Source organism: Sciurus carolinensis, chromosome 9 (assembly GCF_902686445.1).
Source record: "Sciurus carolinensis chromosome 9, mSciCar1.2, whole genome shotgun sequence".
Taxonomy (NCBI): Eukaryota; Metazoa; Chordata; class Mammalia; order Rodentia; family Sciuridae; genus Sciurus; species Sciurus carolinensis.
In genome coordinates this window covers 69,976,726-70,003,726 of record NC_062221.1, presented here as the reverse complement: position 1 = coordinate 70,003,726, position 27,001 = coordinate 69,976,726, and the positions used below count along the sequence as shown (strand labels likewise).

Here is a 27,001-nt window from a genome sequence, read left to right as displayed (position 1 = left end):
TATCAAACCCAGAGATGCCCAACTACAAAGCCCAAGAACCTGTGACTGAGTCCCAACTCCAAGGCAGGAACAGTGAACTCAGCTCAAGACTAGAGGAGGGCTGATCTCCCTCCCCTAACTCCCAGTGAAAGGCTAAGTGGCTAGGACTTGCCTCTTCACAGGCCATATGACAACGGCTTCCAGGCCAGGCCATCGGCAGCAGGTTTGGGCTCCCCTCTTACTAAGCCCCTCTGCAAGCCAGTGGAAGCCCTGAAAAGCCAGCAACTCCAGAAGAGCACAAGTGCTATGGCCAACCCCAGGAAGCACACCTATCAACGGGATGGTCCTTTTTCAAGAAGGGGGGATACAGGCACAGGAACATTGTGGCCAAATAGGAGACCAGGAACTTTTCCATGCATAATCTGGACACACAGAGCAGAGGCCAGTCCTCCCGGCCCTCCTGGGGAGGAGCAGCAGGTTGACCTCACAGAAAAGGAGATGATGCTGCCCTGAATAGTGAGTGACAGGCCAGTTCCTGGGGTCACCCTGACCCTACGCTCCAGAATGGGTCAGACAGGGTGGCAGCCTAACAGGACTCAGAGCTGCCTGGTCCTAGGGCTGAGCCCGCCAAGGCCGCAGCCCAGCCTCCCTGACTGCCCAGCATCCCATACCCACATCTCCATTTCTCTCCTCCCACCCTAGCTTGGCACAAACCCTAAGTGCCTATTGGCTGTCTGGTTTACAGGACACACACACACATCTAGGCAGAAGGTAAGTGGAGGGAAGAGACTAAGGAAATGTCCTTCTTGGTTCTTCCTTCCCAGTGGAAGATGGGAAGTTTCTCCCCTTCCCATGCCCACTACACTCTGGGCCCCCAGCATCCCACAGCCTCTTTCCCAGTTCATTTGGTGCTCAGGACCTCACATCTCATACATCCCATAACCAGAAACTGGGTCCTGAGAGGAGGGAAGAAGGGACACTGTCCCATTCTCTGAAAGTTCCCAGTCTGCTAGAGGAGTACCAATTTTTGCCCTGAGAGTTCTCCGTCTGGTGGGGACAAATTTAGTTCCTGTCCTCAGGGAACAAGTCTGATGAGGGGACATTGCACTAGGGACTAGCAGGTCTAGGAGTCTGTAGTCTGATAGAGGAGACTCACACAGCCCTTGTTCCCACAGGGCAGCATCTGGCAGCTCCTCTATAGCTACACCCAGTCCCAGGAATGTGAGGTCTTCCTGAGGCAGAGAAGGGTCCTGGGGATCAGCACAACAAACAGCAGATCCTTTAAGAAGAGAAGCGGAGGCTGCCCGACTGAGGGGGAGAGAAAGAGGAACCACGCCAGGACTCAGGCCTGGTCACCACCCTCCATAGGCAGCATCCACCACAGTCCCTGATGTCCTCACTCACTGCCTTGGGGGTGGAGGGAACATCACTCCTGTTTCTCACATGCACAGGCCAAGGCCCAGGAAAAGGCCTCAGGCAGCTACAGAGGGAGATCCCTACTTTTCATTTTGTTCTACCTTTGGTTCTACTTCTGTCCTAGTGTCGCAATGTGGAGGGGACACAGAAGGCTCCAGCCTCAAAGCAAATAGGATGTCCTGAGACTAGGAGACATGAAGTCCATGCATCTGCATTGCACATCCATGCCCATACATGCCCTGCACACGCAAGGCTCACAGGTCTGTGCAGACCCAGGGTCTGGTGCCTGCAGTCAGGTGCGTGAGGCCCGTGCACAAACCTCTCAGCTCAGGCCTGCTCCTACCAGCAGCCTTTGTTCTCAGATGCTGGGAGAGACTCAGGGCTGCCCACCTGAGCAGAGCCCAGGGTTATCCCCACCAGACAGGGATCTCTCTGAAGGCAGGAGTCAAGTTTTCTTCCTCCAGAAGATAGGAGCTTAGTGGAGCAGGCAGAGAAGCAACCCAGGCCTCCAGGCCGGGTAGGAATACCTTCCCATGTCCTAGTAGGGGGCCCCATGATACTTTCTCTGGAAAGATGGTGCAGTCAGGACCACACATGAGCCCTTCCCAGGGCAGAACATGCCGAGGGCGAGAGAAGATGAACAGAGATGCCTTGAAGGCGGAGATATTTCTGGGGGAGTCTGGCTCCTGCCACCCCGGAGCCCTTCCTCCAGCCTGACACAGATTGCCCATTCTTCTGATCATTTCCCCCTCTTTAGCCCAGGGACAGGCTGGTTTTTTCAAGGGCTCCAGGTTTGAAGGGTGTGTGTAAGTGCACGCACATGTACATGAGAATGTCAGTGTGCACACGCCCATCTGTCCTGGGGAGCAATAATAGTTAATAAATAAGTGAATGGCAAAAATAGCCTCAAAGGAGCTGAGAGGCAGAAGGCCAGAGCAGCTGGGCAGGAGGCCAGCACCCTGAAATGCCAAATGTTAATTTAGCCAAAAAGAAAACGGTCCACCTCGAGACTGCCTCCAGCCGCCAGGGCCAGGGTCCACTGTGGTTTCTGGCGCTGGTGCAGCCTCTCCCCAGGCAGCCTGAGTGTAGCCCAGGCAAGGAGGGGCCCCTCTCTGTGCCATCATATCTGAGCGCTGGGAAACAGGGCCTCAGCCTGGTGCACATGAGGTTATGAAGCAGCAAGTAGGCAGGCCACTTTCCAGTAGGCTTCCAACAGACAGCCAGTTGGCCAGTTCTGGGTCCAGTCCCAAAAGTCCAACCAGTCTAAAGAATGTTCTAGAATCATTACCATCATGCACCCCCAGGTTTGGGTCATGCCACATCTAGACACTCACTTGGGATAGGGGATTAGCCTCATGACCATAGCTGTTGCTTACCCTCAGAGACTGCTTAACTGTCTCATATGACTTCCCTGCCTGAGAGATGAGAGGCTTCCTCATAGCCTCACAGGCTCAGAGATCTCCCGGTGCTGAGCCTCCAGAGGTCCGTGGGAGGTTTTGTTGTCCTCCGCTGCACACAAGCGTGTCTTAATAAGGTTACAGAATGAAGCAGGAGCAGGAGAAGCAGATGTATTCCACTTGCCCCTCCCCAGCGACCCTAGCCCTCTCAAAACCACCCACAGGTCATTTACCAGCCTCTCCAGATCAGTCCTGGAGGGAATGCTGGTCACAGGGCCAACCTCAGTCACAGCCACCCCCAAATTCAGAGGGGGCCTGGCCCAGCCCACTCCCTGGTTCACTCTAGCATAGGGCAACCCTGGCCCCAGCTCACAGGCTGCTCCCACCCCTGCAGGGCCTATGCTGGTTAGCTGGTGGCCAGAATAAGGACAGAGCCAAGGGAAGAGGAGAAACCCATGGGTTGGCCCTTGACCTTCTTCCACTTTGACTTCTTCTTGGAGGTAATACAATTTTCTTCTACCCACACAAAGGCACAGGAAGTAAGAGAAACGCTCAGCTGTTCCATACTGTGTGGGAATTTCAAAGAACATACTCCCTGCTGCTGAGACAGACCACAGGGGATCACTGAGGGCTTGTTCCTTGGTGGTCCCATGCACAGTGCTTTGCTCACACTGACACACAGCATGCTCCACACAGCCCCCTGCGGTGGGATGATGGTTATCACCCATTTTCCAAAGAATATTAAGACCCAGAAAGGGCAAGGTGCTGGCCAGAAGAGACACCCTCAGGCAGGAAAAACATTCAGCAAAATAACAAAGGAGTGAAATACACACTTGACCAGACAAATGCTGAGAAAGGCCATATGTAGAAGTTGGCATCCAGGCTTGTGGGAGTGCTAGAAGCTTCCAGGGGCAGGGTACCAGGATGCCAGGGTCCCACAGAGGGCAGGTGTCCTTGGAGACTGAAGATTTCTGGGCACCAGGTGGAGGCTCCTGGATTTCAGAGAAAGGAAGGCTAGGAGTTGAATCTCTGGATGCCTAACACCTAGATGAAGGTAGAGACCTCAATTGAGGGAAGGAAGCTGAGGTAGGATATAGAAAGTCCCCCCAAAAGTAAGTGGGGTCCACCCAGGTCCCCCTGGAAAGAAGCGATAGCTAGATTCCCAGGGGTTGGGGGCAGGTGTCCTGATTGGGAACACGAGGGAGCGATTTGGCCCCATCGATAACCAAGGCAGAAAAAAAGCTAATAGGCAGATGCCCAGGGCCCCCTGCTCCCTGCTCTGTCTGAAGGCTCTGGCCCTCCCGCTCCCCAGGTGGACCTCCCCACCTCCCTACCCATCACCAGCCTCTAGTGCTGCCTTTCTGAACACAAATGGGACCATGCGCACCCACCCTCTTGCACAATCTTTTAAAGACTCCCCACTGCCTCCAAAATCCTCAAACTCCTGGACACAGAAATCTGTCCCCCCAAGCTAGTCCCTCCTACAAGCCAGCCTGGCCTTCCTACCACACTGCTCCCTACACCCCCAAGCCCTGGAGCAGTTTCTTACCTCCATGCCTCAGCTCCTGCTATTCCCCACGTGGGAACATCTCTGCCACTGAAACCCCCATTCATCCTCCAAGCTAGCTCAAAGAACACTTCTTTGGGGAAGTCCCCTCTGACCTCTTCCTGAAATCAGACAAGCTACGCCATTCCCTCCTTGGCACAGCCAGCGAGCGTGCTTTGTCTCTGCTGCTAAAACGCACACATCACACTTCCCCAGAGGTGTGCATGTCCATCTCCACTGGACCTGCAAGGTAACGATGCTTAGAGGGAACAGACCAGACACTGGAGCAGGCTGCCCGGCTCACTGTAGGAGCTTAGGACAAGTTATTTAAACAGCCACGTCTCAACACCCTCATCTGCAAAGCGGGGATGCTAGTACCACGCCCACCTCACAGGGTTGGGGAGGATTCACTCCCCACTGCAGCCGGGCAGCGCTTGACACTCACGAGACACTGTTTCCTGTGAGGGCAGGCGCTGTGGCCTTTTGATCTTGGTTTCCCAGTGCCTAACACACAATAGGTACTTATTAAATAATTTGGTCTAACAAACACTGAATGTCAGTGTCTATACAAAGAAAGAGCTGACATTAAGAAAAATAAAGTCAATTCAGGGATGAGGAATTTTGTTTGAGTACATTCAAGGTTCGTGCAGGTGAGGGGGCATTGTCTAGGAGAATTGATGGACAAGGACCCATGATTGCGGTCAAGGCTGGAGAGAACTGCAGTCTGACTTGAGTGACTCTGTCCTCCAAGATCTGAAGCTTCTTTGTCCCCATAGTACCCCTGTCCAGGCCTCTGGTATACAGTCCTTTCTTTCCTTTTTTTTTGGTACTGGGGATTGAACTCAGGGGCACTTGACCACTGAGCCTCATCCCAGCCCTATTTTGTATTTTATTTAGAGACAGGGTCTCACTGAGCTGCTTAGTACCTTGCCATTGCTGACACTAGCTTTGAACTCCTGATCCTCCTGCATCCCCTCCCAAGCTGCTGGGATTACAGGTGTGTGCCACCACACCCAGTCAGTCCTTTCTCATTTGACTCCCGTGCGCTCTGTATTACATACACTGGCAGGAACTTCAGAGACCATCTGGCCTTTGTTGTACACATGGGAAAACTGAGGAAGAGGTGGATGTCTTGTCTGTGCTGCATGACCTACAGCCATGCACCACAGTATCACAGCCAAAGTCCCACAGTCATCTCGACATCCCTTTGTCTGCCTCCTCTCTCAGGCTGTTGACATGTGTTCCGCTACTAGGCTACTTCCTAGCTCCTGGTCTCTGAATTAGACTGCCTCATCCAGACACCCTCCCCTGCTTCCTCCAAAGCCTCCTCCAGTTCTCTCCCCTGAGAATCCCCGGGCACAGGCTGAGCAGAAAGTTCCCTCCTACCTGCAATCTAACCATCACACTCTGCCTCCCTAAGTTCCTGGTGAGAGCTACACAAACACCTGTCTCTGTGATGGGGTCCAACACTCCCCATCGCTCCAGGGAAGGTGACCCAGACAGCTTCAAGCCTTTCTTTACCTACAAAGGACACTGAAAAGACCTCAAGGCACCTGCCTCAAATGGCGAGGGTGGTGCTACTTAAGATGCAGGTTCCTGGGCTCTACTCCAGACTTACTGCATTAAATTCTTTGTCAAGAAAACTCATAAATCAAAATTTTAAATAAACCCCCTGGGGAATTCTTGCACACACGTAAGTCTGGGAGCTACTGGGGCACTAAGAAGGTGAGGATTAGAGCCCACCATATCAATTTACAACTGTGCCTTCTGAAGCAAGTCACTTAGCTTCTCTGGGCCTTGATTTCCTTATCTAGAAAATATTCTTATCTGAAGAAGAAGACAAAAGCAACACCTACTGTCTGGTTTGTTTTGTGCTGCTATATAACAGAACACCATGGACCTGTAATGAACAGAAATTTATTTGAATCGTGGCTCTGGAGGTTGGAAGCAGGAAGGGGCAGGACTCATCCTTTTATCTAGAACCCCCTCTGCAAGAGCAGCATGAATGCAGAGCTTCATGACCTCCTGGCCTCCCACTGCTGCAGGGGGACTGTCTCCAACCCAGGGGTGCACTCTGAGGACGTGTTCAAACCACAGCACCTGCTTAATGGGAGATTGTGAGGGTTAAATAGGTTTCTCAGTGCCCAACACTGTGCACATGGTAAGTGTGTGACAATGGCAGGACCTGGCAACACTGTCCTATCTTTGGTGGCACATCTCTGAAAGGAGCTTTCCATCACACTGACCCTTCCCCAAGGGGAGAACAAAGTCTCCTCTTCCAACTCCATGCCCAAGGCCCTAGGAGCCCATCAGCACAGTGCAAGACTCACGTGTGGAACGGAAACAGAGGCCATTCTCAAAGACTCCTGGGTGCCACGACCTGACATATCTGGAAGGCTGATAGGCTACTTCCTAATGCAGAGGGAATCCAGAAATAGGATGGGACCCTTCCCCAGTGAATGCCTGCCCTCAGCCCCTCCTCTGAGATCACATCCCCCATCCTCAGAGCACCAGGTAAAGGAGTTCCGTCACGGCATCTCAGGGGCAATGGCAGCCTCTCTACGGATTCTTTGCTTGAGGGGCCTGGGGCATGGGCATTCACATAAACACAGAGGCCACAGCATTACTAAGGGCAGAGAGAGACACCTTCCTCCACAACAGCCTGATGGTGTTCCTGAGAAGGGCGGGAGAGCAAGCCGCAGAATGTGAGCCACACAGGTGCCATCTGGTGACACATCCCCATGTGGCCAGCTTCTAGTTCTGGAAAATGCTTCTGCACTCTGTCAGGGGAACAGGATGCCCTACCCCCAGCCCACACCCAGCTGCAACTGTTCCTTGGAGCTCCCCTGCCCCAGCCACTGCCTGAGGTGGGGTACGTGAATCCAACAGGAGCCTCAGAGGTAGCAGCACAGCCTAGGGGGTGAGCAAACACCCCACGTGTCACTTGAGGCCCTGCCTCTAGACCAAGCCTATGGGTGGATACCTCTTTTTTTCTACCTTGTCAGCACACTGCAGTGGTTGTCCACAGCATACATGCAGAGACCCTCTTCCCACTCCAGGGGACTCGTGGTAGGATGTTGAGTCTTTAGTTCCCTTAAGAGAAATCAGGTCTGTTCTTTAAGTTCCAGGTAGGGGGTAACTCCCCTTGAACTTCAAGAAGATACAGAGCTAAAGCAAAGAGCAAGGCAGATGTGGTGGCACACGCTTATAATCCCAGTGACTGGGGAGGCTGGGGCAGGAGGATTGCAAGTTCAAGGCCAGCCTGGGCTCCTTAGCAAAACCCTGTTTCAATAAAATAAAAAGGGCTGGGATGTAGCTCCGTGGTAGAGCATTCCTGGGTTCAATTCCCAAGGGGAGTGGGGAAGCAAAGAGCAAAAGACCAAGGGAGCCACCAGTGGTGGCACATGCCTGTAGTCCCAGCTACTCAAGAGGCTGAGGCAGGAAAATTACTTGAGCCCAGGAGTTCAAGGCCATCCTGGGCAATATAGTGAGACCCCCACCTCAAAAACAACAAAATGGACGGTGGAAACCCAGGCTGAAATCAGGCTCGCAGACATGGCCCCAGCAGGGAGAGGCCATCGCATCCTTGGGTCCTCTCCTGGGGCAACCCCACCACCCTACAAACTCGCACAGCTCCTCAGACACGCCCAGAAAGAAGCATAAATGACACCATCTCAGAGCAGCTGCAGTCCCAATGGGCCTGCCTGCAGTGAAATCACTCAGAGGCCTGCAAGGAAGAAGAGGAAGTCACCAAGGGCAGATGAGGAAGGAACGGGGCAGCAACGCCCGACTCGGGAAGATCTGAGAGGGTGACCAACTGGCTTTTCTAGGGCATTGTCACCAATGCTGCAGAAATATTCCACTTTAAAAATAAATGTAAAGTGAATTTCAAATTAACTCTCCCCAAATAACCCTTTTCCCAAAGAAAGTCCACACCACAGTCTACCTGTGGTCCTCCTGAAGGACTAACCCTGAGGACACCTCCCTGACCTGGACAGGGATGCTTCCCAGGCCCCCACCCACATGGCAGGAGCATGCCAATCTTCTCAGTTCCCAGAAAGGCAGTTTTACCCCCTTTGTCCTCCCAGAGAATGGCGGCTGCAACAGAGAGTCCCTGCCCTTCTTGCCCTGATCCAAAGAGTCAGAAAAGCACTCACCCCAGAGAGGACAGGAAGGGTGCATGCCCATCTATTTATCACCCTGTACATACGTGGCATGGTGCTGGTAACAAAGGTATACAGGGAGGCACCAATTATGCCATTCCTTGCCTCTCACAGAGCTTCAGAGTTACGAAAAAGTAAAAGTGTTGGACTAATATCACTACCTACCTCTATGTGACCCTAAGCAAAGTCATTCAAGTGTCCACCAGATATTTACTGAGCATCTACTACAGACACTTCTGGGCCACACTCTGGTGGGACAGAGACTCACAAAGACTAATGAACACAGCCAAGGGCGGTGAGGCCACAGGTGTTTGTGGACTTCTCCCTACTCAAAAGTGAAATGTTGGACACAAAAGAGAGGAGGTAGGGGCTCATACCCACCAACAGGTGTTTGCGTGTAGCTAAGGGCCTTGAGGAATGCCAACGGAGGTTTGCCGCTCCGCTGAGGTCCATCTAGCATTCCCGGGCAGCTGTCATTTTCTAAAATATTCTCGCAATTATTACGGCACTGCATTAAAGCCATTTATCGAGCCACATTTGGGGTTAATTGCTGGTGATAAGAGCAACATAAATATACCAAACCACAGCTTCGCCTGACAAGATTTTATACACCAACCACCAACCAAGTCTTCTTCCTGAATTACACGTCTGCAATCATTTTTAGTGGCCATCACTCTTTACTGAATCACCACAATAAACCCTTTAGATATAAACAACTTGCCTTTCAATAGAGCCATAAATCAGACTCAGTGTCACCCACATGACCCCTCTGCTGACGAGAGGAGGCTCAGGGCGCAAGTCCTCAATCTTGGAGCATGTGAGAATCCCCAGGAGCACCGCAAAGTGCTGAGGCGGGGCTGGGGGTGTGGCTCGGTGGCAGAGTGGATGCTCAGCAGGTGAGGCCCACCGCCCAACCCCAGCGCAAGAAAATAAGTAAGTAAACAAACAAACAAAAACTAAAAAAGGAAAAAGAAACACCAATGCCCAGGCCACCTCAGCTGGACAGTGGGATCAGGTGGAAACTCCTAGAGGTGCCGACCTCTCTGGCACTTAAGCTCCAGCGGGCTCCTTGAGGTGGAGAACGGAGGAGTGTTGTAATGTGTGGCAATAAATTCAGGGAGTCGGTAACACACTGGGAACTGCTATTCGCAGGAATGCTTTAAAAGGAATGAACCCCGTCTGGAATCCATGTAGTGATCCTTGCCATATTGGTGGTCCTGACAGTGTCTAGGAACTTGCTTCCTGGCCAGTCTTCATGGTCCTCCCCAGCTTCCAGCCGCAAAGAGGGAAGTGGAGATGAGGCAGAGGATGGGAAAAGAAACCTGAAGAAAGATGGGAAGGGAGAGGCCAAAGCGGGCAGCACCGCCCTTCCCGACAGCATCAGATGGGACAGTGGGGGTACCCCGGGGAGAGGGTAATAATGAAAACCAGCGTTCTCCAAGATCAGGACAGGAAGGTGGTGCTCTGGTAGCGACATGGCAGTCCATGAGGGAACCCTCTCTGCCAAAGTCAGAACTTCTGGTGGAACCTGAGAATGGGAACTTTCTGCCTTTGTCCCCCAGTGCTGGGCAACAAGGGGTCTGAAAGTCAAAGACATTCGAGAACATCTGGGAATTAAAACAGACAAGGGCCCTGCCTGCAGAGGGCCAACAGTCAAGTGGAAGGACAGATAAAATGACACCTGGGGGTGTAGTTCAGTGGTATGTGCTCAGCATGCCAGAGGCCCTGGGTTCCATCCTCAAAACAAAACAAATGACAAACAAACCCAAGTGCTACACAGTCAAAGAAGGGGATGTTGCTAATTTAGTTTTGCAGGTCAGATGTTGCAAAGGCAGGCCAATGGCTCCCCAGTGAACTTGGGGTTCACTCTGGCCCCTCTGCCTCTGCAGCCTCCTGACAGAGATGTCAGAGCCAAGGTGCTTCCCAGCTAGCACAATGGATCCTGTCCACGCAACGTGGTGAAATGCATACTGGAAAAGAAACTTGGCCAAAGACAGACTGGGGAGTAGGGCATGTTGAGTGAACAATCTTCCCAACCCCAAAGATGTGGAATAATATTTCAAAAATCCACTTAGCAACGGCGTTTCATTTTTCTTCCATTTTTATTCCTTCTTGAGAAGACCAACAGGGTAGAAGTGGATTTGAAGCCCAACTAAAGGATGTGCGGGTATTTTTAGGGTATCGATGGTTCTGGGGAGCTGGGATTTAAGAAACCCTAGAAATGCTCTAGTAAGCACTAAACTGCATGTCTGCTGGATGCTGCTCTTCAGAGATCCTGGGCTGCCCCTCAGGGCTGCAGTGAGAGGCAGTCCTGATGAGCATCCTACCAGCCTCCTCCCGTCCCTCCCTTGTCCCACTTCTGCCACCAGAAGATGAGCTATGAGGCAACCTCAGCCCAGAGCTGAGCTACCCTGGAGTCACTTGTGACCCCTCTTCTGAGTCTCAGTTCATACTCATCATCCATAAAATCTCTCAGGAGCTCTTCACAGGTGATCAGCTGAGCCCAGGGGCTCCTGAATGCTTCAGCACAGCCTGGCCACAGGCTCAGGCCCATCTGTGCCAGGCACCATCGGGGATGGGAGCTACAAACACAAGCCAGGCGTTCCAAAACCAAGCTGGGACAACTGCCCAGGAGCAGGTGTGCCATCCATAGCATGCAAAGGCACCCCATACTAGCCTAGCACTAGGCCTACCTACAAAGGAGTACTGGGTTTGGGGTCAGAGATCTGGATGCGTGCAGCAGCTCCTAAGCCAACCAACAGTGTGGCCTGAATGAGGTCACCAAACCTCTCTGAACCTCTATTTCCAAAGCACCCTCAGTCACACAGGGCTGTAGCTCACCTCCCACCCACAGAGGACCCTCACACACACTAACCTGGGCTGCTGCAATGTAACACGGGTCCTGCCAGACAGCAAACTAGTGTCACCATGTACAGCAGAGAAAACTGACTGAAAAGAGGTTGAGGCAACTCAGCCAGGATGCCCACACAACCAGGGTTGTGTCCTGGGCCTCCAGTTTGTTCCATCTGAACCCATCACCTCCTCAGAGCTGTCACGAGAAGCAAGCAACATCACACAGGGAAAAGTCCTCTGTCATCTATCAAATGCTAACTAAGAGGTATTGGAATCATTGGCCTAGGATTCGAGCCACTAAGCCCAGGTCTCTTGGGGACACCTAGGGACACCCAGCCTCATCCCTAGAGAGTTTAATATGAGTGGTCTGGGGTTGATTTTGGCAGAGGTACTTTTTCAAAGCTCCCCAGAGGATCCAAGGGTGAATCTGGGATAGAATTATGTCTATCCTAGCCTTCCCCCTCCCTAGCCCCTCCACTGCCCATATGGTCACACAGAGGTAAATGACCATGCAGGACGACACAGGGACCCTCAAAAGGACCCTGGCCTAGGTCTATTAGTGTGAGGGAAATCCCCCCAACCCCCACAAGGGCCCTGTCTCATTCCTATGGGTACATGGCTTCAGCAATACTACACACGGTGCTCAGCAATGGAGCGCTGAGATGAGCCAGTTCAGACGTCTGTGCGTGTAGTCTGGGCAAGGTCCTTCAGAGTTAAGTCAGCCGAGTGTCAAACTAGAGAAACACCAAGGAGGAGGCACTGCCATAGCAGACAAGGTCCCTGCAGACTCCAGAAGAAGACTCGGTAATTACCGAGTCCTCCACTGACTGAATGATGTCACAGCCTGGTCAAGAAGCTGGCAGGCCCTTAAGTCAGCATGCAATTTCTTTCAGACCTGCATTACAGCAAAAATGCCCCAAGTCAAGGATCTTCTTTTCTCATTCTAAGAAAACCCTTTTTTTTTTTTTTTTAAGGTCACAAGGGCTACTGTCTCCTATAAGAACAGCTTAGAAATTTGAAGACAGAGCAGAGTACTAACAAAAAAGGGCAGAGAAAGTCACATAAATTTCTTAAACATTAACAATTAAAAAAAAAACACATTTTCTTAAAAATTTGTTTTTAAATTTTCACATCACCCATCTAGTCCAGAAACCAATATATTAGTGACAACATATGTTATCAAATAAGACAGAGGCCCAGGCTTCTACATCCACCGAGTTCTACATCTGATACCCTTCTGTCCCCAGCAAAACACCTCCTCCTCCCTAGCATTCAAGTCCAACCTGCATTAGGATCTGCTTCTTCACTCTCTGAATTTCCCTGAAAAGGAACCTAGAGACAAGGACTCAAGAAATGGTGTTTCTGCTGGGCGTGGTGGCACATGTCTGTAATCCCAGCAGCTTGGGAGGCTTAGGCAGGAGGATCTCAAGTTCAAAGCCAGTCTCAGCAACAGCGAGGCACTAAGCAACTCAGTGAGACCCTGTCTCAAATAAAATACAAAATAGGGCTGGGGATGTGACTCAGTGGTTGAGTGCCTTGAATTCAATTCCCAGTACAAAAAAAAAAAAAAAGAAAGAAAGAAAGAAATGTTTTTTCTGGCTGGACTCTGTGGCACACTCCTATAATCCCAGCAGCTCAGGAGGCTGAGGAAGGAGAATCAAAAGTTCAAAGTCAACATCAGCAACTTGCAGAGGTCCTAAGCAACTTACTGTGTCAAAATATAAAAAGGGCTAGGAAAGTAGCTCAGTGGTAAAGCACCCCTGGGTTCAATCCCCAATACCAAAAAACAAAAAGAAATGGTTTTTCTAGGAGGTAACCCAGGAAGTACTAGAAGGGAAGAAAGCCTGGAGGAAGAGAAGGAAGAGCAGGTGTGTGTTATCAAGACTGTGTCCACTGTGAGCAACCAGAGCTTAATCCTTCCAAAGTACTTTGGAAGACACTGGAGAACACAAGCACCCACTTCTGACCTGCCTACCAGCAGGCCTCAAGGCCTGAGGCCAGGGAAAGCCCTCAGATGCTAAGGGCTGGAAGTCTGCTAGGCAGGAACCAAAGGCAGATGCCCTGGGGATGCAGGTGGGGCACTGACCCATCTCTTACAAGGCTTGCTGTGTGACCATGGAGAGTTACTTACCTTCTCTTATCCTGGTTTCTGCAGTGATATAAAGGGAATAAATCCCTTCTTCACTGTTGACAGTAAGATTAAGTAAAGGTCTTGCATATAAGGGATTATTAGCCCTGCGCCAGTTGTGTAGTAAAGGCTCATTGTTTATCATCAATATTCTTTTTTTAAAAGAAAATATAATTGTAGATGGACACAATACCTTTATTTATTTTATGTGGTACTGAGGATAGAACCCAGCACTTCACGTACACAAGGCAAGTGCTCCACCACTGATCTACAGCCCCAGCCCCCATCGATATCCTTTGAGTTTCCTCCTTTTGGAGAGTAGGGGTGGGAAAAAAAGAAATAAAAATCTGGGGAGAAGGATGATCTGCAATGTCCCATCATTATTTTCCTATGCGCAGTAACACACTCAATTCCTGAAGCAAAAGTTCTAGAAAGACATTCAGTGGAGCCCACAGCCCCGACTCGATCATTATACAGAAGACCAACCTGATCCACTGTCTACTACCAGCAGAAAACCCCTAAAAGAAACTGAAGCTAGATAAAGGAGGCACTTCCTGGTCCCTTCCAGCCCCATCATTTTATTTTGTAAAGAACTGCTGACCCAGATGGAGAATGAGCCTTGCAAACAGGCAGCCAGCCAGTGCAGCCTGGCAGTCTCCCTCCCGACGGAGGAAGGCTGTCCAACAGCCTCCTCTAGGTGCCTCTGTAGGTCCACCCCAGAGGCAGGGGGCCTCCGCCCCGAGACTGAGTGCTAAAGTGGGTTCTAACAGACACTAATGACTCTGGGTATGAAGAAAATGGTCTTCATTCAAATATGTTTGATAAAAACTTCATACACTAGCCCCCTCTTGACAATTTTGTGCACATTAACATGTCAAAAGCTTTAGAGTCTAAGACTTCTGTTGAACCCAGCACAGCTATCTCCCTTAGTATTCTGGGGGACTGGTTCCAGGAACCCCTTCAGATACCAAAACCTGCAGGTTTCAAATCTCTTATATAAAATAGTGCAATCTTTGCATATAACCTACACACATCTTCCTGTGTATGAAATCATCTCTAGGTTACTTATATTATCTGATACAATGTAATGCTATGTAAATAGTTGTTATACTATTGTATATTTGGTAGGGAATAATATGAAACATTAATTAACACCCTTCCCAGGGACACACTTAATGGGAGACTCTGGTCCTAAGGCAGTCCTGGGAGAGCTGGGACCCAATATGAACCATCTTTGCAGCCCCCTGATCTAGTAGAATGCCTGGTACACAGTGGGCACCAACATAAACGATTGTTATCTGAATGAATGGAGAGAAAGCTGCAAGAATGCCTTAATGATGGTTTTAAATCTGTGAAGTGATATAGTATCGGCAGTGCCAGGCAACAGCTCTGTTTCTAAGGCACACATTTTAAATTGCAGCGGGAGGGATTCTGGAAGCCCTGCTCAGAGTTTAGGATTACAATCCACCAAAATAGGCTTCCAAGCCGAGCTACATAGCTTCCTTCTGTGGAGGTGTTGGTCTAGCACTTCAGCACAGCCCAGAGTCTGCGTGCAGGCGTCCGCCCACCCCACCACTCATTCATTCACTTGTTCGTTCATTCAACCCTCATTGAGCACCTACTATGTGCTAAGCACTGATGAACGTGAAGCACTGGAGCCCTTCCAAAAGCAGGTAGAACTGTGGTAATCTCTGTGATTAGAACCAGGAGCCCCTGAGGGGAAGGAGGGGGACTCTGAAAGTGTGAGGTCAGGAGGCCTCAAGATGTAGTGGGGGAGTAACACAATTTCACACTGACACATGAGGCTGGCCTCAAGAATAAAGCCTCCACTGTCTCCTTGTGTTTTGTTTGTCTACCCCCCTTCTTGTGACTACATCCCATTGTTCCCAGAGGCATCCCTGCCCCCACTTGTAAGTCCTTGGCCTCCTCATAAATCTCCACTATCCTTTCCCTTTCCTTCAGTCCTCCTTCTCCTTCTCCAAACACCTCCCAACTCCCTAATTCCTCCCTCTCTCCTACCTCGCTTTTCCACTCCCAGCCTCCTTCTTCTCCACATTCTAGACCATCCATTCCTGGCATTTCCTCAGTGGTTTTCATATCGAGTTACCAGACACAAATGAATGAGTAAAGCAGGAGTCAAATCTAGGTCCACCAATCACCACCCCATAATGGTGAACCACAGATTGCTTAGCCTCCAACAGGAAGCAGGGGATTGGGATGGCAGGGAGAGATGAGAGACCAAGAGTCCCAGTTCATTTCACACCTTCACCATCACCAGACCACCTTCCAGATCTGCATCCTTGTATCAGTACACACTGGCCCCACTTGGATGGTACCCTGTGAACAGATGCAGTGGTTTTGCTCTTTAAACAGAGGCTAAGTGCTATGGTTTGAATATGATTTGTGTTTTCCAAGGGTCCATTGTGATTCAAGGCTTGGTCCCCAGGCTGGCACTGCTAGGAGGTAATGGAACCTTTGGGAGTGAAGCCTACCTAGGGGGACGTCCTCAGGTCATTGTGGGTGTGAGGTATTTCTTATGAACTGTTACTAGTTCCTTTTTTTTTTTTTTTTTTTTGGTACCAGGGATTGAACCCAGGGGTGCTTTACCACTAGTCATATCCCCAGCCCACTTTTTTTTCTTTCTTTTTTTTTTTTTTTATTTATTTTGAGGCAGGGTCTCACTGCATTGCTGAGACTGATTTTGAACTTGCACTCCTTCTGCTCAGCCTCCCAAGCCCCTGGGATTACAGCATCTTGCTAGTTCTCATGTGACTCCTTGGTAGTTTTTACAAGAGGGTTACTCTAAGAGCCTGTGTTTGGCCCTACCCAGGTCTCTCTGCTCCTGGTTCAAGATGGAACCACTTGCTCCCAAAAAGGCTCCTGTCTTTGGTATTCGCCATGAGGTGAACTAATGCTCCCAAGAACTGAGCCAAGGTAGGTGCCATGCCCTTGAGCCCCTAGAACTGCAAGCTAAATAAACCTTTTTTCTTTATAAAGTTAGCTGCCTCAGGTACTTTTGTAGTGATGAAAAGCTGACAGCTATACGGAGAAGGGCATGACAAGAGGACACCACAGAGGACTAGGAGGTGGCCATTCTGCTGTCAGTCACTGAACCACTGAATCCTAGGGTTGGGTATAACTTGAATGGTCATCTTGACAAATGACCCCAAATTGTAAGAGTTGATCATCAAGACCACCTAGGGATCTAGGTGTGGTGGCAGACATTGGTAATCCCAGCTACTCCAAAGGTTGAGGATTCCAAATTCAAGGCCAGCCTCAACAACTTGCCAAGGTCCTGTCTTAAAATAAAAATAGAAAGGGCTGGGAATGTAGCTCAGTGGTAGAGAGCCCCTAGGTTCAATCTCCAGTGAGGTTAATGATGATGATAATGATAAAGACCACCTAGGAAGCTTTGAAAACGAGATCCAAGCTGTTTAAAAAATAGATCCAGGGGCTGGGGTAAATAAATAAAAAATAAAGGTCTCTCAACATCTCAAAAAAATATTTTAAAAAATTAGATCCAGGCTGGGTGGAGGGTAGCTCAGTGGTAGAGCCAGTGCCTAGCAAGCTCAAGGACCTATGTGGACCCTCAGCACCATTATGAAAAAAAAAAAAAAAAAAGAGAGAGAGAGAGAGAGAGGAGGTGGGAGGGAAAGGAGAGACCACCCCAGAACTAAAGCTGCACTTTCCAGTAAGGCCTGGTAGTCTGCATTTTTCAAAAATTTCCAAGATAATTACAATGAACCAAAGTTGGGAATCAATGATACAGTGACCCATCCAAACTTCCTTTCCACCAAGCAGGCAATTTCCTTGATAAAAAGCTTGGCAGACAACTGTCTGGTCTCCACTTGAATACCTCCATGGACAGAGCTGAATACCCCAAGAGGCATTTGGTTTGGGTGCTACAGCAATGGCTGGAAGGTATCTACTACCTGGAGCTGAAATTTTCTACTATTTTCACTTCTTTACCCTAAACCTGTCCTTGGAAGCAACCAAAAATAATTTATCCCCTTCTCTAATGTCTCACAATAGGGGCCCTAGCAATAACACCTTGCCCAGCTCATTAGGGTTTCTTACCTGCTGTGGTTTATTCTTTTCCCAGCCAAATACCCATCACTCTCAAATGTTCTCTCAGAAGTCAAAGTTTCCAGTCCTCTTACTAAACTGGTCCCCTTCATCTAAATTCTAGAATCAAATATCGTATTTCAGACTAGGAGAACTCAATTTTCCTGTGAATTGGATATGCATATAAACTGAACCAAGATCCTATTAGCCATCTCAAAAACACAAGCTCACCTTAAGATCACTCACTGTCTGTTAACTAAAAACCCCCAGATTTCTTCACAATGGCTGCAGAGAGATCTTACCCATTCTACATTTGGACATTGCCTTAAGAAAAAAAAAAAGAAAAGAAAAGAAAAAAGAAACAAACAAACAAATTGGGACTTTTCAATTATCTCCATAAAGTTTTGTGTTCAGGAGAGAAAATCAGTGCTGATCTTGCCCTCCACAAGTCAGCTACCCCCATCTGGTAAGCATGGATGAGAAAAGAATATGCTCAAACATCACTTATATAACTGCACCCAAAGGGCTGATGGGAACAGGCATGTTGGAGCCCCCGGAGCAACTTTCCATGCCCAGCCCAGGATGCTCTCCTGGGAAGTAAAGGACTACAAGCTGGACCTGCCACAGATGAATAAAGTTAGCTGAAATAAAGAGCAGGCAGTTGTGGACTGGATGTCACCCACCTAAAGGTTGGTACAACCCAGGGAAGTCCCCTCCTCCCATCACCCTGCCCTCTCCCCACTCCACCTCTGCCTGGGACCAAAGTGGTAGCTCCATTCACACCTCCCAGGAGAGTCTCCACTTTGGCAGTTCCTGGCATGAGCCCTGGTCACAGCCCTGTTCTGCTGCCAGCTACACCCTCTGACACAGGAACTTATGGCCAGGACTGTCTGTCCATATAGGAGAGCTTCTGTCCAAGGCTTGTACACTGATTTTTAAAATTCTCCTGCAAGGTCAAACATGTTTCCATGATGAGGCTGAACAATTGCCTGTGTCCTCTTCAGAGACAAATGTGAGCACTCTGTTTTGTGTTCCGCAGCACAGAGACTTCATGCTCTTACTTGCAAATCACAACTTAAATTGAATTATTAACAGTGAACTTTCCTGCAAATTCAGCATCAGGCATTTTGCTCCATGGCTGAGTCTTCATCATTCTTAAAGTCCTCCCCACATTGATCAAGGTACCCCTGAGATCTAGCAGGCAATTTCCTATCCAGAAACCCTGCTCTAACTCTTGTCAGAAGTCACTTCTGTTCTCTCCATACATCCCCTCCTAGCTGCCTAGAGAAGTAGGCAACATGATCGAAGACAATTAGCAAACATAACTGCTAAATACAATTAGCAAGATAAGCAGACCCTTCTCCACTCCAGATTCAAAGTCAACTGACCCCCCACTGCAACACACACACACACACACACACACACACACACACACAGCCTGCTGGTGCTATTGGAATTCACTTTCAGCCAGATTTCTCCTGCACAGGTGACAGGGGAGGTAATTGGTGGCAGACAATGCGCTGGTAGAAGTGTCCTCCATACCACCTAGCAGTGTATATGGGGCAGTCACAGTGACCCACCAGACAGGCCACTGGGTCAAGTTACAGAGCAAGGAGGGGGCTCTTCAGTAGGGTTTACCAGGCTGTTGAGCCACTGCACAATAGGAAAGGTTCCTTAAGGGAAGGATGGACTCCACGGGGTGAAGAGTTTTGACCACTCAAGTCCAGCCTCCAATATCACTATGGAAAAGGGAGGGAGTGCATATATCCCTGAGGAGTCAGAGGTCAAGGTCAGAAGAATGAGCAAGGCCCAGAATCAGAAAGACAAATGGCCATAGGAAGCCAGCTCCCAGTCAAGAACAAACGGGACAGAGCTAGGAGGATCTCCTTTCAAAGTGAACATAAAGGCTTCTCAGGCCACCCCCATTACCAGGGACAGCATGCCTGACTGACAGACAGACATGGGCAGGCACATGCGCTTGCTCACACGTGCACATGCCCTAGGGCAGCCAGAGCTGTGGATTCCTGGTCCATGTCCCCACCCCCACCCATCCTTGCCTCCGCACAACAGACACTCACACGTGCTCAGTCACAGAACATCACCCACACAATGCCTGTGCCATTCTGATCGCTGGAACAACTGGTGACAGTTGTGAGTTCAAACAGGCACAAAGGAAGAAATGCAGGAAATCACTGTGCTTCTCCCAAAGGGGCAGGAGGCAGGGAATAAGGAGCAAAAGGAGGACAGGATTGGGTGGGGATGGGACATCCCACACTAGACTCTCCTAGCTACCCACATGGGGTCAGAATCTTCTCAGAAACCACATCAGACAGGTTCAAAGTGGCTGTGAAATAGTAATACCCCACATTTGAGCAGAACTCTCCATCCATTATGACCTACTAGGGTAATACTGGGTAGAGGAGGTGATCCTTTCCATGGCTCAAATGACCACCCTGCCCCCACAGGGCCCAAAGATGCTGTCTCCAAAATAATCTTTGACATCCGAGCATGGGTAATAGTTGTGGAGTGTGCTTGTTTGTGTGTGAGTGAGCACAGAGGCTTTATGTAGCAGAGTGGGATACAGTCAAACAAAAATGAGGTTGCCATGGCAACAGGCTCCAGCATCACTGCAGCCTATTAACACAAGTGAGGAATGTGTTTGGCAGATGCTCGAGTGTTATTTATGGTATGGGTGTAGCAGAGGGACTTCTAACAGGCAAAAGAGGAGGAAAAAACAACCCCATGACGCTCCTACTGTACCCCCGCGTGGAGATGAGGAGATGAGGAGACGACAGCAAGACGAGCACGGAAGAGGCCGAGGCCACAAACGAACCAACGGGAGTAAGAGTGGGGAGCAGAACAAGTAGGAAGGGCAAGGAAAGGGGAAGTGGGCTGGGAGCAACAGGGGGCCAAAGGGGGAAGTCAGAGAAAGGAAGAAAGGCAAGGCAGAGGCAGGAAGAGGGAAAGGGCAGAAGGGAAGGGTGACAGATCCCAGGGGAAGGCAAGAGCTAGAGATGCAGAAAAGGGGAAGAAAGGAACACCGTCCCACAGAGGGGCTGCCCCACCTTGCCTCTTGTTTGGCTCTTGAATAAAAACCAACTGGTTAAGAAACCAAATGCTTCTTCTCCTAACCGGAGCCCAAACGTAAGAAGGGGTGGGGAAGAAAAACAAAGTGCACAGGTCAGATATTAGGCTCAGGATGGTGGGAGGCAGGAGGCCAGCCTTGCAAGAGAAGTTAAGAAATACCCACACACTTCAATGAGGACCTATTGTGTGCCCAAGGTATTGTGGAGAGGAATCCTCACTGTCATTCACTGATCATTCACTGTCACCCTTCTCCCTGGACATGTGTCTTCATTTAAAAAAAAAAAATGGTATCTAACTAAGCCACCTCAAAAATACCTGCCACTCTGGGATACCATGAGGCAGTGGTCAATGCTAGACTAATACTACACTAATAGTCCCCATCACCAGCACACTTTGTTCAAGAAAGACAAATTTTATAACAGGCATAATCAGAAGGTAAATCAAGTACAAACAAAAAAAAGATAGTTTTCTCTGAAGCCAAATAGAAAGAATGTTTACATTCCCTTGTCTTGGACTATTTAAAACAAGCTCTGCTGTACTCAACACAGATCATCAAAAGTTAAGGGTAAATCCATCCAAAATCCTACAGCCAAGGAAAAGTCTACAGACCACAATGGATAGAGAAGCATGGAGTGGGAGCTGGTAGGGGCAGGAATGGAAGGGAGAATATTGCCTGAGAAACCAGAAGGCAAGTCAGACCCTGTGGCAATGGCATTTCATGCCAAGACAGAGTTGCAGTGCCCAGGTTCAGCTCCCTCATCTGGGATCTGACCTCATTCTCCTGAAATCCTATGTCCAAGACTGCCTATGGCTGTAATGAGACCCTATATCCCAAAATTGGTTCAGAAATACCCACAGCCAACCTGGAAATCTCCACTGCTCCATATGGATGACATACCCTTCCCTCTTCAAAAACGCTATATCCACCCAAGGCAAGAACAGAGATACGACCCTCATCTGAGGGCATAGGTCTTTGGGCCAAAAGAGTTGGAGTCTTTATAAGCACTAACAATAGTAGTAACATGTTCAAACCACCATCTCTCAAAAGATGTCCCTCTCAAGTTCAAAGCCAATCTCTAAAGGGATTTTTTCCTTCTGATCCTAGATCAGAAAAAAATTTAACATCAACAACTCCACCTACTCTACTCATTGGACCTCAACCAAATTGGAGTGGCTATTAAATTATTACTAAATAGTCCACTCCGGACTAGGCAAGGGAGAGAGTGGAGGAAGGAAAACATATACTTCAGGATCTCTGTATTCAAGAAGGTTACACTGAACAGGCAGCAAAACCAATGGACACTGGAGAACAAATAAGTGCTCCTGTGTATGTCTGACTCTCCATGCAGAACAGGGAGAGCCCCATGTGGCTGGAACCAAAGGAGAAGGTACCTTACAGGAGACAAGGCTTGGTGCAGAGGCTGGTGGGAGTCAAAGGGGCATAGTCAACCCTCTCATTTTCTAGAAAGGGAACCTGGGACCAGAGAGACTGCTTGGCCTGTCACAGAGCATCCTGCAGGTTCAGCACTCCAGGAAGTTGGGATACAAGGGAGCATCCCAAGAAAGACACAACAGCCAACAGGATCAAAATCTGGGGAAGGTAGTAAAAGTAGGAAGAAGGAAGAAGTCAATGACAAAAGATCACTGTTAAGAGGCTCTATGAGGGCTGGGAATGTACCTCAGTGGTAGAGCACTTGCCCAGCATATGGAAGGCCCTGGGTTCAATCCCTAGCACAGAGGAGGTGGGAGAAGAGAGACTCTGTGAGAGGAGGCAGATACCAAGAGATGGAGGGAGTGTACAGTGGGGATGGGCACCAAGACACTGGCCTACAGCAAGACCCCCTTTACTCTGTCCGGTTGAACAGCATACAAACAAGCAGGTTCCATAAGGGTCATGGAGTGGGACAGATATTAGGATGCTAAAAGGAGAAAGTGTGAATGTCTCAGAGGCTGCCTCACCCTAAGGTCTGGATGGCAAGCATCATCCCTCTCACAGAAGCCTGAAGCTGTAGAAGTTTTATCTCCTCCTTAGCCCATAGTTCTATGTTTGCCCAACAAGTGCCAGCAGGGATTAAAAAGCTCCCACCAAAAGCAACGACCAAGAGCAAGCCTTGGAAGGGTTATGATGTTCAATACCAGCTTTCTGCTCAGGCCAGAATGGGGACTGCAGCCACACACATCTCAGATGCTCCTTCCCACTTGTGCCAACTGCAAGTTCTTGCCTTAGAGTACTTTGGTAAAGGAAACAAACTTGTCTTCCTTAAAGTTCAGTGATATCTCTAGCTCCCAAACCTCCAGCCTCAGACAGTGGCAGAGCTATCCTATCTGCTTCGGAAGACTGGACAAGGGGTGGCCAGGATCCCTCCTCCACAACCTTCTATCTAGGTCTGGGTTAACAAATCAGCAGTGGTGCTCAGGAGAGGTGGCTGCTAGAGGGTCCAGCCACTTTAGATAAGGTCTTTTGTATACAGGGACTGAAGCTCAGGGAGAGATGGGGATTTCTCCATTTTCTCCAAGCCTCCTTCCTCACTCAAATCCAGCACTGATGGATACAGTTTGGAGCCTGTCATCTACCAGGCCAGGAACATTATAAATAATACAAAAGCACTCTGTTGTAAATGAAGACACTGGGATGCAAGGGGGACCAAGAAGCCATATCTCTCTGGCTCTTTTCACCACTTTAAAGAGTAAAGGTGGGATCACTTTCTGGAATCAGGCCGAGGCCTGCCAAGTCTCATGGTCCAGTGCCTGTGGCAGGGCTCCTACCTGTTTGAGCAGAAACTGGTCCTGGGCGTTGGTACGCAGGGCGATAGCCAGGTGGAGGGCAGACAGGAGCACCCCGCTGAGCACAGCAGCCCGCATGCGCACGGGCAGCAGGGTGTAGATGGTGTAGATGAAGAACACCGTCCACCAGATGCCCTCAGAGGCGCTGCGCGGCTGTGGCAGCAGAAGGCCCACCACCTGGACGGCCAGCACCACCGCGATGAGCGCATAGCAGGCCAGGCCCATGTGGTCTTGGTGGAAGGCTGCACGGTTGCAGAGCACGGCCATAATGAGGATCACTCCCACAGCGGCCGCTAGCACGGCCAGGTAGGGCAGCTGAAGCGGGGGCCGCGCCGCGTGGAAGGCCAGCATGACGAGGCACACGAGCACCAGCACGGCCATGAGCATGGTGAGACTGCTCTGGTTCAGGCGGAAGAAGTAACGCTGGTACAGCCGCTCCAACTTGTCCGACGGGAACTTCTTGGAGCGGAATATCTGCAGCAACGCCAGGCAGCAGGCACCCAGCGACAGTACCGCGCCGGGCCCTGAGCCTGAGTCCTCTGAGCTGCCGCCATCCCCAGACCCTTCACCGCCCTCGACGGCGCCGGCCTCTACTTCGTCGGCCGCGCGACCCTTGCCCCGCCGCTCCTCCAGGCCCAGCTCCACCGAACGGGGGCGCACCTCCGTCCCGCCAGCCGCAGCTGCCGCAGCCGCCGAGCCGCCACCGCCGCCCGCAGGGGGCGCCCGGGTGCTGCCCCCGCCGGCCGCGCCCCGACGCTGCCGCCTGCTCCCGCGACCGCAGTCGTCGCCGCCGCGCTCTTGCCAGGCAGACTTGGAACGGAAGCTGAAGCCGAAGCCCCCAGCCAGGGGGTCGTCGCCACTCAGCGGAGGATCATCGTCGTCGTCGCCGCGCCAGCGGCCAGCCAGGCGCTGCTGCTGCTGCGGGGTCACCGCCCCTCCGGGTTTCTTGGTGGAGCTGCGGGTGGAACCCCCAGGGGCATGGGGGTAACCATTGGCGCGGGAATCGGCCTCCCCCCATGCGGAGCGGTGCTCTGGGCCTCCCCGGGGCGCCGGCGCCGCCGCTGTCTGCGCCGCGTAGCCCGGAGGGCTCACGCTTTTGGAGCCGGACATCCCCCCCTCGGCCTCGTCGTCTTCCTCCTCCCCCGGGGACCGGGCCGGGGGTCTCCAAGGGGAGGGCGGACGGCCGAGCAGGGGGACCAGGCTGGGGTCACACGTCGGGGGCGGCCCGGGGCCCTGCGCAGCAGCGGGGCATCTTGGCACCCCCGTCCTGAGCGGTGAGGAGGGCAACGGAGGTCGAGCGGAGAGGCAGGCGCAGCCCGGAGGTGAGAAGTAGCAGAGAATCCGAGTCAAGAGTCCCAGGTCCGAGAAGGAGTTAGCTCTGAGCTGGGGCAGCGGAGACTGCTCCAGCTACTGCGCGGCGCGCAGAGAGACGTCCAGACTCCTGGCTCGCGTCGAGCTCGACGAGGGCCGGAGTTGCGGACGAGGCGGGACGGAGAGGTGTCCTTGCGGGCGGCGCCTCCCCGGAGCTGGCAATGCCCGAGCGCGGCGCTTGCAGATAATGCCTAAGCAGAGCCCAGCGGCACTCGGAGAGAGGTGGCGACGAGGTCGGCTCTGCGGGGGTCCCGGCACAGAGACACAGCGGGCGCCCTTTCCTCGCAGCGGACTGGGAGCGACTGGGAGGTGCGGGCGCCAGCCAGCATTATTTTCTTACGAGGGGTGGGGAGGTGGGATGGGGGGTGGAGAGCACGGGGGAGGGGGCGGCGGGCGGAGCAACAGCTCCGGAGCCCTGGGGGGAGGGTCCTGGATCCTGGGGGGGCTGTCGTCCGCATCCCCCACCTCCCGTGGCCCGAGTGGGAGCGTGGCCCCCGCGAAAGCCGAGCCGAGCCTTCCGCGCGTCCGCGCAGGGGGCGGGGGCGAGGACCGGCTCCTGAGGTGCGGCCCTTCCCCTCTCGCCTCCCCCTTTCCCCCAAACCAAGCGTGGCTGGCCCGCACCCGCCGGTCCCGAGAGCTGTTGCGCTGGTTCCGCTTGCCTCAAGCTTCTTGCCGGCGGCTGCGGGCCCACCGCGGCCGGGCGCAGAACGGCTAAGCGGAGGGCGGAATCCGGCGCAGCGCCACCGCCGTACTGCCCCAACGCAGGCGGGCTTCTCTACGGGAGCACAGCATCCAGAGATGGAGGGCCGGGGCTCAGAAGCAGCGGGCCGAGAGGGACCCGCCGAAGAGCCGTGGCTCCCCGGGGGCGCTCCGGGGGGGCCCGCGGGATCTCGGCTCCGGGCGCGCCATGCACGCCTCGGGCCCTGCGCCGCTCCGGCCGCTCGCGCCGCTCCTCCCTTCTTGCCCGCTCGCCGCCGCCGCCGCCGAAGCGCCCTCCGCATCCCCTCCTCCCGCCGCTTCCCCGCCCCCCGCGCCGCTCCGGCCTCGGCTCACAACGGCGCGCGGCCGCCTCCGCCCTCGGCCGGGCCACTGCCCCGGCCTCGGCGGCCTGCGGGCATCCTCAGGCCGGGCCCGGGGGCCCCCAGCGCCCCTTCCTCACCTAAAATTCTCGCTGCGCCCCTCCCTCCCTGGCGCCTGGAGCCAGGTCCAGCCCGCGATCCCTTCGCCGGACCTGGGTGGCTTCGGTCGTCCCCCGCCCCCGGCTTGGGTTCCTGCGCCCCCAGTCCTAGCTCCCCTCTTTTGTATCCCCTTTTATTCCCCCTCCCCCCATTCAACCCAACTTCAGCCCCGGTGCTGCGCCCCCCATTCCTGGTCGGGCTCGATTGGCCGCTTCCTGAGCTGTCAGACTCAAGTCCAGCGCGCTTATTGGGCGATTCTCTGGCCCGGCGACCGTGCCAAAGAAGGGCGCGCCGGGCGGGGGGCACCCGGGCAGCGACTGCCGCAGGGAGCCGGAGACTGAGTCCCTGGAGAGATCCGAGGGGCCCCAGAGCAAGACCCGGAAATGGACAGGGGACATGCTGAGACTGAGGATCTCGGAGACTCAGAAACACAACGACGGAAAAGATGAAGATGCAGTGGGTGAGGCCCGTGCAACCAGGGCGGGGCAGACGGGAATGCTTTGGTGGGTAGTTACGGAGAGGAAGCCCGACAAACCGAACAGGGAACACCTGGCGTTTATAAAAAAGCAGTTTACCTGTTCATACTTAAAAAAATCTTAGTTAATTCCCTCTCAGTAACCCTGGGCTGTAGCAGGGGCAGGGCCTCTGTGGAAACTGAGGCTCCAGGAGTGTAACCAACTTGCCATGGGTCACACAGGTCTCCTTTCAACCCAAAGATCTTTCCTCAGCGCCAGGCTGCCTCCCAGATCCAATAAGCTGTTCTCAGGAAGGATGTGCACCAGAACAAGCTGCAAGGCAGGACCTGGGAGGAGGGGATAATGGCCAGCAGGCCAGCAAAGGCAAGGGTGAGAAGTGCTCTGCTACCTCAATGGGGACCTGGGCCTGTGAAATGATGTCTGCCCAACTTCTTTTGCACCTAGGGAAAAGCTGTCCTGTAGGCTGTCTCCTCCTAGTGAGGTATGGTGGGGAGCGAGGGAACCATACCTCTAACAGGGGAGAGAAAAACAGCCTTCCTTCCTTTAACAGCCTCTTGG

General features: G+C 52.0%; 1 protein-coding gene across 2 annotated transcripts in view; it reads right to left on the bottom strand.

Moving 5' to 3' along the window:
- Nucleotides 1-25,746, bottom strand: part of Adcy5 (adenylate cyclase 5) — a 150,545-nt gene extending 124,799 nt beyond the window's left edge. For both annotated transcript variants that reach the window (XM_047563470.1, XM_047563471.1), the window contains exon 1: nucleotides 23,401-25,746. In XM_047563470.1, the coding sequence (XP_047419426.1) occupies nucleotides 23,401-24,528 (1,128 nt within the window). In that variant the 5' untranslated portion in view covers nucleotides 24,529-25,746. The remainder of the gene's footprint in view (nucleotides 1-23,400) is intronic.
- Nucleotides 25,747-27,001: the final 1,255 nt, after the last annotated feature.